Source organism: Callorhinus ursinus, unplaced genomic scaffold, assembly GCF_003265705.2.
Source record: "Callorhinus ursinus isolate GAN/ISIS: 27379988/994484 unplaced genomic scaffold, GSC_fseal_2.0 scaffold16, whole genome shotgun sequence".
Taxonomy (NCBI): Eukaryota; Metazoa; Chordata; class Mammalia; order Carnivora; family Otariidae; genus Callorhinus; species Callorhinus ursinus.
The window spans coordinates 22,440,999-22,451,710 of record NW_027397078.1 but is presented as its reverse complement, the minus strand read 5'-3'; the positions used below and the strand labels follow the sequence as shown (position 1 = coordinate 22,451,710).

Below are 10,712 nucleotides of genomic sequence, written 5' to 3'. Positions count from 1 at the left end.
TGCTAGTCATGATTTTCCCCAGAACTTTCCATCCTTTACAACTTTTTAAAACTGCTCCCTCTTTCTAGGCCTTATGCCCCTTTCCCAGTTTTCTTTTCAAGGCGATAGATTCAGAACATCTGCTCTATGTTCACATATAGGTATTTGATTCTTTAGTCTGTCGTTTAGTACCTATGAGCCCTGGACAAGTTACAAAATAACATCTTTGAAGATAGAATGTATTGATTCATATGAAAGGTTTCCCGTGCTGCTTGGCATTTTGAATGATCAAATGTTCTTTTTATGAATGATCCTATCTGGATGATATACATGACTTCTAGTCACCGTCAGAAAGCAGAGGACAGGGCGCCTGGGTGGCTCAGTTGGTTAAGCGACTGCCTTCAGCTCAGGTCATGATCCTGGAGTCCCGGGATCGAGTCCCGCATCGGGCTCCCAGCTCAGCAGGGAGTCTGCTTCTCCCTCTGACCCTCTTCCCTCTCGTGCTCTCTCTCATTCTCTCTCTCAAATAAAATAAAATAAAATAAAATAAAGCAGAGGACAACTCTGGTAATCAGCTCTTCAATAATAGGAAACAAAAGTTTTACATAAAGAAAATGAGGATTTATAGCCTTTTTTGATGCTTTGTTTAGTTTTCTCAAAAATAAATTATTTTATTCATTTTTAGAAAAATGACTTTTTAAAAATTTTGCCACAGTTATACATGTATATGTTTTAAAACCAAGTTATATATGTATATGTTTTAAAACCAATCTGCTGGACAGATAGGTTTATAATACAATCACTGATCTCCTGCCCTCAATCACCCCTTCTTTGTATTACCCCCTCGCCCCCCCATAAGGAGTTTGAAAAATTTCTGCTTTCATTTCTTTTTATGGCTACTGTACTATTTCTAAATGCTATTATTATATGATAATTTTTTTACTTATTAAATGTATGGTTTAGCTACAGCTTTCCTGATTGATGATGCACAGTCAGCTTATTATCAATATCTCATTACCTCTTTCTGCTCCTGCCAAGTCAGTTTTATATCAGTAATGTAAATTCTTCCACGTGTTTTTTCCTCCCTCTGAAACATTTTTAACCTCCATTTCTTTTGTTCCATTATTCTAAGTAAATTTTTGGATCACTTGTTGTATTAGGGTTTTTAGAGAAACAGAACCAATAGATATATAATAAAATATATAATAATATAATAGATTATGTATATATGTGTGTGTGTATGTAAAAGAGATTAATTATAAGGAATAAGGTTATGCCTTATGGAGTCTGGCAAATTCTAAGATCTACAGAGTAAATTGGCAAGCTGGAGATCTAGGAGAGTTAATGGTGCAGTTCCAATCTGAAGGCCTATTAGGCTTAAGACCCCGGAAGAGTCGATGTTTCAGTTTGAGTCTGAAAACAGGAAAAATTCTAATGTCCAAGTTCAAAAGCTATCAGGCAGGAAGAATTCTCTCTTACTCTGGGAAGGGTCAGCATTTTTGTTCTATTCAGACCTTCAATGGATTGAAAGAGGTACATCCACATTATGGAGGGCAATTTGCTTTACACAGTCTATCAATTGAAGTATGAATCTCAGCCAAAATCACCATCATAGACTCGCCCAGGGTAATGTTTGACCAAATTTCTAGGTACCTCATGGCCCAGCCAAGTTGACACATAAAATTAACCATCATAGTTACTCTGGGCAGAAGCCAGGCACCACATCAAGAAGATAGTCAAGCAGCCTTGGAGAGAGGTGCATGTGGGGAGGGACTGAGGCCTCTAGCCATTATTCATACCAGTTTGTCAGCCATGTGAGTGAGTTGTCTTTGAATTGAATTCTCCAACTCCAGTCAAGTTTAGATGACTGTAGCCCTGGCCAACATTTTGATAGCAACTTCATGGCAAACGGCAAGCCAGAACCTCTCACCCAGCTATTCCCAAATTCCAGAGCTGCAGAGACTCTGGGAGATAATCAGTGTTTATTGTTGTTGAAATCACTGACTTTAGGGGTAATTTGTTATGCATCCATAGATGTCTCATACACAGTATTTTGGTTAGGTGATTATTATTTGCTACTGATTCTAGCAGCATGATAGAATAATAGTTTGTTCTCTAACTGGCTCAGTGTTATGGCTCCTATGACAGTGAGCTAAGTTTCCAATGTCAAATTCAAATGGATTTTTTTTAAATCCGGAAAATTATCTTATCATACTTTCAGTATTGTCTGAAGACTCATTCTTAATGTCTTTTCCTTCCATTGGACTCTCTCCACCGCCTGAGGACCTCTCTTCTTTTGTTCTAGTACAAACTGATTCTTCACTTGCAGGGCTGTTTGGCTGTCATGCTGGGTGTTTGGCTGGGGTGTAGTCACTCTTTCCAGGGAAGAAAAGAGTTGGGAAGGTGTGGTAAATACCTGAGTACCATGGTTTGTTTGTTTGTTTGTTCAATGAGAATCAAAAGGAGGCTGCTATAGGAGTAGGGAGAAATACTGGCTACAATTAATCAGTTATCAGCACAAATTCTCATTCTTGCCCTCCTATTTCACTTGGTCTTTCTGAGTTACACGTTTCTTCAGGGTCATTGACTATACCCATTCCGTGGGTATTCTTGGTTGCAAATGGTTTTGCTGAGTTATTAACAATACTCCTGGATATGCTGATCTTTTTACAGATATTTGTTATCATTGTTTGTCTGTTGATAGCACTACTGCCATGGTTTGGGAGCCTTAGGCCTTTCTATTCTATGTATTATAATTTTAATGAAGTGTCCGGAGAACTAAGGAAGACATGTCTGTATTTTTTTTTAATTTTTTATTGTTATGTTAATCACCATACATTACATCATTAATTTTTGATGTGGTGTTCCATGATTCATTGTTTGTTCATAACACCAAGTGCTCCACGCAGAACGTGCCCTCTTTAATACCCATCACCAGGCTAACCCATCCCCCCACCCCCCTCCCCTCTAGAACCCTCAGTTTGTTTTTCAGAGTTCATCGTCTTTCATGGTTCGTCTCCCCCTCTGATTTCCCCCCTTCATTCTTCCTCTCCTGCTATCTTCTTCTTTTTTTTTTCTTAACGTATATTGCATTATTTGTTTCAGAAGTACAGATCTGTGATTCAACAGTCTTGCAAAATTCACAGCACTCACCATAGCACATACCCTACCCAGTGTCTATCACCCAGCCACCTGATCCCTCCCACACCCCCACCACTCCAGCAACCCTCAGTTTGTTTCCTGAGATTAAGAATTCCTCATATCAGTGAGGTCATATGATACATGTCTTTCTCTGATTGACTTATTTCACTCAGCATAACACCCTCCAGTTCCATCCACGTCGTTGCAAATGGCAAGATCTCATTCCTTTTGATGGCTGCATAATATTCCATTGTGTATATATACCACCTGTTCTTTATCCATTCATCTGTCGATGGACATCTTGGCTCTTTCCACAGTTTGGCTATTGTGGACATTGCTGCTATAAATATCGGGGTGCACGTACCCCTTAAGATCCCTACATTTGTATCTTTGTGGTAAATACCCAGTAGTGCAATTGCTGGATCGTACGGTAGCTCTATTTTCAACTGTTTGAGGAACCTCCATACTGTTTTCCAGAGTGGCTGTACCAGCTTGCATTCCCACCAACAGTGTAGGAGGGTTCCCCTTTCTCCACATCCCCGCCAACATCTGTCGTTTCCTGACTTGTTAATTGTAGCCATTCTGACGGGTGTGAGGTGGCATCTCATTGAGGTTTTGATTTGGATTTCCCTGATGCCGAGCGATGTTGAGCACTTTTTCATGTGTCTGTTGGCCATTTGGATGTCTTCTTTGGAAAAATGTCTGTTCATGTCTTCTGCCCATTTCTTGATTGGATTATTTGTTCTTTGGATGTTGAGTTTGATAAGTTCCTTAGAGATTTTGGATACTAGCCCTTTATCGGATATGTCATTTGCAAATATTTTCTCCCATTCTGTCGGTTGTCTTTTGGTTTTGTGGACTGTTTCTTTTGCTGTGCAAAAGCTTTTTATCTTGAGGAAATCCCAATAGTTCATTTTTGCCCTGGCTTCCCTTGCCTTTGGCGATGTTTCTAGGAAGAAGTTGCTGCGGCTGAGGTGGAAGAGGTTGCTGCCTGTGTTCTCCTTTAGGATGTTGATGGACTCCTGTCGCACGTTTAGGTCTTTCAACCATTTGGAGTCTATTTTTGTGTGTGGTGTAAGGAAATGGTCCGGTTTCATTCTTCTGCATGTGGCTGTCCAATTTTCCCAACACCATTTGTTGAAGAGACCATCTTTTTTCCATTGGACATTATTCCCTGCTTTGTCAAAGATGAGTTGACCATAGAGTTGAGGGTCCATTTCTGGGCTCTCTATTCTGTTCCATTGATCAATGTGTCTGTTTTTGCACCAGTACCATGCTGTCTTGATGATGACAGCTTTGTAATAGAGCTGGACGTCCGGAATTGTGAAGCCACCAGCTTTGCTTTTTTTTTTTCAACATTTCTCTGGCTATTTGTGGTCTCTTCTGGTTCCATACAAATTTTAGGATTATTTGTTCCATTTCTTTGAAAAAAGTGGATGGTGTTTTGATGGGGATTGCATTGAATGTGTAGATTGCTCTAGGTAGCATTGACATCTTCACAATGTTTGTTCTTCCAATCCATGAGCATGGAACGTTTTTCCATTTCTTTGTGTCTTCCTCAATTACTTTCCCCATTGAGAATGATATTTGCTGTAGGTTTTTCATAGATGGCTTTTATGATATTGAGGTATGTACCCTCTATCCCTATACTCTGAAGAGTTTTGATCAAGAAAGTTTGCTGTACTTTGTCAAATGGAAAACATGTCTGTATTTAAAGTGCCAGAAGCCCAGCTTATTCTATTTTGAAATATCTATTTTATACTATCTCAGAAGCCATCTGATTGAAAAATATTCCTAGATTTAAGCCACAAAGCCTACTTGGATTTGGGGAGCAATAACAGATTTGGAAGAAAATAATGTGGTTCCCTATGAAGCAAAGTCAGTTTGAAAAGTAGTGAATCACAGAACTAAGTATAAGAGATGCTTTAGAGGATACTGACAATATGCTTTATACTTTCATTCATTCTTTCAGCTGATTCACTCTGTGACTATGTAATAGGTGATGTCTTTTGTTACACAGGGGCCTCTGATGGGGGGATGAAAAAAAAGCAAGGTGTGTTTTCTGGCCCCAAGGAATTGATGAAATAAAAACTGATCATGTGAACAAATAATTCCAATTAAGTATAGAATGTAACAACTAGAAAATTGAATGAAAGAAAGAGACATAGAGGGCAAGAATGACACCATCTAGGCAGGAATATTTTTTTTTTTAAGATTTTATTTATTTGACAGAGAGAGACACAGCGAGAGAGGGAATACAAGCAGGGGGAGTGGGAGAGGGAGAAGCAGGCTCTCCGTGGAGCAGGGAGCCCGATGCGGGGCTTGATCCCAGGACCCTGGGATCATGACCTGAGCCGAAGGCAGACGCTTAACGACTGAGCCACCCAGGCGCCCCTAGGCAGGAATACGTTCTTATTCACTTCAAATATCCTACATCTTAATCCAAGTCTTGGCATAGAGTTGATGCCTGTATTCATTGCATGTATGGATATGTGATTGGGCTGAAGTCAAAAGGATCTACAAAGCTTCATGATAGCAGAATTTGGTCTGGGTCTTAAAGAATTGGCAGGATTTTGGCGGGTGAGGTTTGAAGATAAATAACATTCCCAAAATATCTCTATCAAGCTTTGAAGAACTGTGATAGCATGGAGTACACTTTAGAAACTCAGTTGAATCCCTTCAGTGACCCTTGAAAAGCATTGTGACATTGGAACATAGAGCCATTTGAATGCATGATTAGAAATAGGAAGTCTGTTTGGCAAAAAACTGGGCAGAGATTGCTAGTCTCCCCCATATCAGTTATAACCTTCTTCCCTTTAGTGATAGAATCCCCTGGGCTTAAGCTGGGTTGGGGACACTTGATAACTTCAGGTCAGTGGGACGTGAGTAGAAGTCCAGAAGCTGAGGTTAGTTTTCGACATGCTCAGTTTAGAATGCCCATAGTAATCTAAGTACAAAGTTCACTTTGTCATTTGGACTTAAATTTTTCAAACTCCAGAGTGAGATTTGGGCAGGAGACCATTCTAAACACTGCTGCCAAATAAATCTTCCCCAAACTCAATAATGTTCAGCCTCTAATAGAATAATATTCACCATTTAACAGTTTCATATAAAGGTTGGTTTTCATGGGGTACCTGGGTGGCTCCATCATTAAGCGTCTGCCTTCAACTCAAGTCATGATCCCAGGGTCCTGGGATCGAGCCCCACCTTAGGCTCCATGCTCAGCGGGAAGCTTGCTTCTCCCTCTCCCATTCCCCTTGCTTGTGTTCCCTCTCTCGCTGTGTCTCTCTCTGTCAAATAAATAAATAAAATCTTTAAAAAAATAAATCAGCTAAAAAAAAAGGTTGGTTTTCCTAAAAAAAAAAGTGCTGGATTGAGCTGTGTTTATCATGGTATTGCTCTCCTGAAAATAACTTTTTCTGTGCATTAGATAAGGCACAGATTAAACTATTCTAACAAAGAGACCTCCTCAAAACCATTGTTATACAGAGAAGTCCAGGAAAAGTAGATGAGAATGGCTCCATGAGGATATCCAGGACTGAGGTTTGTGAGGCATCTCAGCCATCCTAAATCCACATTTTTGAAGGTCCTTAGTGTCACTGTCATTTCCATCTGGTGGGATAGAAGGAAATCCAAGGCAAGTAGCTTAATCGTAGTCGAGAAACCCTTAAGCTGTATAGTTCACTTCCACTCCATGGCATAGACAGGACACATAGGGTATATGAATTAAATGGTGTTGAAAGAAGTAATATTTTAGGAGGAAAAATGGTTGATTGCCACATAAACAGACAAGTATGACTGTCTGTGAGAAAACATCCTGGCCTGATTTGGAGCAGTAGCAGTGCATAGAAGAAAAAGGGGGCCAATTAAAGAAATACTGCATTAGAGGATTTGTTTGTGAAGGAAAAGTCACAAGTCTCTCTGGAATTTTGGAATTGAATGACTGGGATGATAATGTTATTAAAGAGAGAGCAAAGTCAAAATTATAGTGAATTTATGGAGGAAATTAATTAGTATAATATGTTGGAATTGAGTGTTCATGAGACATCTAAATGGAATTCATCTCAAGAGGACAAATCTGATTTTTATAAAGTTCCATGTTTATTTTCTTTTGTCAATAAAAATGATCGAGGAGAGGCTTCTCCCTCCTCCCCCTGTCCTGGCTTCTCTATGAATTAATTCGCAAAGCAAACATATATTGAATATTTGCATTGTTTTTTGGGGGGGGGAGAAGCAATTTTATTTTAATTTCATGCTTGAAATTCACGTATGTACATTAAGTACTATGTAAACTTGAATTTAGGATAGCATTATTTGACTTGAGCAATATTATTACCTCATCTAAGTTTACTTGGAGAAATACGACTTGGCCATTCTGCTTTAAAATGTCAAAAAGCTGCCAAATTAGAATAGGGCACTTAGGAATTTTAAATTGACTCGCCCACACACGTTTGTAATTTACTGTTGGGTTAGCTGTTATACTTAGGTAAAACATGGTATCAACAAGGTATTATGCAAGAAATTACATCTTTTGCATAAATGGTCCCCTGGGTTGCACTTTGACTAGTAACAAAAAATATATATACTGACATATGCTAAACTATATTTGTTATAGATTACAAAAGTTATTGAAAGCCAAAATGAATCTTTAAGGTTGGAGGGACCCTTTAATAGTTAATCTTTGGGCTTAAGGAAGAAGAATTAAAACAGTCCCATACTGCATTTCACATCTCTTAAAAATAGGAAGTGTTTTATCAGCTTAAAACCTTTACAGTTATATAAAACTTATTACACTAGGATTTACTTTGAAATATAGTTTACAACCAGATCAATTATACATACACTGGCACTTTAGCACAAGGGCAAACTTTAAAAACAAATTATCTTGGACCTTTAAAATCAGGCCATAGTATAAAAACAGAGTCCATGGTCTTACATTCAGCAAATTCATACTAAAATATTCTATTTTCGTAGGATAAATGCCAACAAAACTTTACATATGCTACAAGTTTATTACATATATTTACATGGCTCTTTCCTAGGTACTTAAAACTTTCACATTATATAGCTCCCCACTTTTAAGCTTTGCGGGGAATGAGTTGAGACCAGATCACTGTCAGAATAGCTTATGCAGTGCTATAATACAAAAATGTATTTTGAAAGCTACCCAGTGACCACCAAATACTGTCTCTAAAAAATGGTTTTGGTGCTTTAGTTGGCAGATACTGCATGAAAGAAAACGGCCACTGGGGTATATGGTCTCATTCTAAATTAGATAGCCCCTAGTGCCCTTTCCACATTCACCAGCACACAGTTTACTAAAATGCAACTATTCTCTTAAGAAAAATTCACATTTTCTTTTTGGCAGTGCATCAGGTTGTTGGCGTATTACTGGTTTGGGTGGTTCTAGGACTTAAAACTCAAATATTCAACTACTTTTCAATCCCTGTATGTCTTTTAACTGGATGCTTATAATCAGATTGACTCGTTTTCAACAAGTCAATCTGATCCATGAATGATATTCTTAAATTAGTATTTTTGCCCAACCAATAGGAAAAGCTTATTACCATTCCCCAAATCTAAACTTGACAGGTTTAAGAGTTACTCAATTGAGAACACAATATCAAGTACAATTAGCAATAATTTAGTTAATTTTAAGTTGCACTGATACTACCATTACAACACAGTGCACACAACAGGTAAAACAGGTTAAGATGATGTCTGTATTTTCTACATTCATTAGCAGTTTTACAGATAAATTCCCTAATGAATTTGGTCTGAACAATGGACAACTACCCTTAAATATAACTAAATTTAAACATTAGTATCTTACTTTATACCTGTACTTTAAGTAAGGTTTTAAGTTGAAATGTCATTATTTCCTTATCAGAAGGATTAAAAGAAACTGAAACCCAGTGGTTTGGTGGTTTAGGAAGAACACTTGGTGATGGTGGCTCACTAAACTTGGCTCCAGCGTAGTTCTGATTAGTCTGAGACTTAAAAAGTAAGCTAGGACTTGATAAGCTAGAGTTCCAGTTTTGATTATTTGGGAAATTTTTGTTTTTTCCCCCATTTTGCATGGCCTGCCGTGCAGCTGCTGATGAGGTATAAGTATGTCCTCTTTCTTTCTTCTTATGAACGATCTTCATTTGGGAATTCTGATCCTTGGTCTTCTGTCTGTTAAGCTGTTGCTGGTTCTTACTAACGTTTCTTGATTGAGGGGCTGGAATGTTATACCTCTCTCCGCCACCCATCTTCAGCTTCTTTGTCACCTTTCAGTCTGCTTTTCGGATTGCAGGATTTCCACTACCTGTCCCCTTCCCTGCTGCCAAGCCCAGGATAATAGGTGTTGCTTTCTGCCGGATCCTTTCCTTTGTCTCAATACAGAAGTTTTCATGGGCCGATCTGCTGAGTTCAGCCTAGGAGCTGAGGCCAACATCTGAGTCTCCTCAGCACACAAGTTTGAGAGAAGTCCTAGCCACTTCAAGCTCGGACGGTGGCGGCGGCGGCTCCTGCTCAGCGTCGAAGCCTCCCTCCCCTTCCAGGGAGAGACGAGGCACGGAACGAACAAAGCCCACGGGCACTGATGAGCTAGCTGCTGGCCACCTTGGCGTCCCGACCCGACCTCCTCCTTCTGCTTCTACCCTGTTTTTTTTTTTTAGTAACCCCATGTTTTATCTTTATAGCCACAGTAGACCTATACATGAACTGCATTTTTGTATAAATGTTTTCATTTATGAGTTTGATTTTCCTTCTTCCGTTTAATTGAGCAAATGGAATTTTATCGTCTGATTGTGTGTAGAAATCCTTGTGTCTCTGTCTCCCAGTCTTTGTAACTGAGAAGGGACAGGAATTAGCTCAGGCCCCTGATCTCCTTTAGGTAGAACAGGCACTGAAGACACCAGGCTGCCCTTTATATAGTTAGTGTGAAAAAGAACAGGGAGAAAACAGGCTCTGCTCTAGCTCCAAGAGTTAATTTAATTCCTCTTGCTGACTTTGTTGACAGTTGGAATCCCATGATTCTGGACCTTGCTGACCTATCCGTAACTGTTGATTACTCTGTGTTTATCTGCCTGAGTGGCAGTCTCTGGAATCATCCTCTTTTCTGTCTAGAATTGTTCCCTGCCTGCTAGACTACCCATTGAAATCTTTACTTTTAAAAAGACAATTTATTATTGAAATTTTCAAATATCTCCAACCCTGGAAAGAATAATATAATGAGCCCAGGTATCCATCAGCCGAATTCAACATCTGTGAATATTAAGCCAATCTTTTATTGCTTCATTTAATCCCCCCTTTTTTTAAAAAGATTTTATTTGTTTACTGAGAGAGAGAGAATGGTAGAGAGAGAGCACGAGAGGGAAGAGGGTCAGAGGGAGAAGCAGACTCCATGCCGAGCAGGGAGCCCGACGCGGGACTTGATCCCGGGACTCCAGGATCATGACCTGAGCCGAAGGCAGTCGCCCAACCAACTGAGCCACCCAGGCGCCCTAATCCCCCTTTTTTTTATAATTAATTTTGCTGGACTCTTTTAAGGTAAATCTCAGACATCATATCATTTTACCCAAAAATACTTAAGTATGTATCTCTGA

General features: G+C 39.2%; 1 protein-coding gene across 1 annotated transcript; it reads right to left on the bottom strand.

The window, feature by feature from the left end:
* Positions 1-7,919: 7,919 nt before the first annotated feature.
* On the bottom strand, positions 7,920-9,752 carry LOC112818014 (proline-rich nuclear receptor coactivator 2-like). Its single transcript, XM_025865285.2, has one exon. It carries the CDS (start codon positions 9,372-9,374, stop codon positions 8,955-8,957), a length of 420 nt encoding a protein of 139 aa, XP_025721070.2. The 5' UTR covers positions 9,375-9,752; the 3' UTR covers positions 7,920-8,954.
* Positions 9,753-10,712: the final 960 nt, after the last annotated feature.

What these genes read in the sequence shown, in the direction of transcription:
- LOC112818014 (XM_025865285.2), bottom strand. Translation starts at nt 9,374, where the DNA reads ATGGGTGGCGGAGAGAGGTATAACATTCCAGCCCCTCAATCAAGAAAC.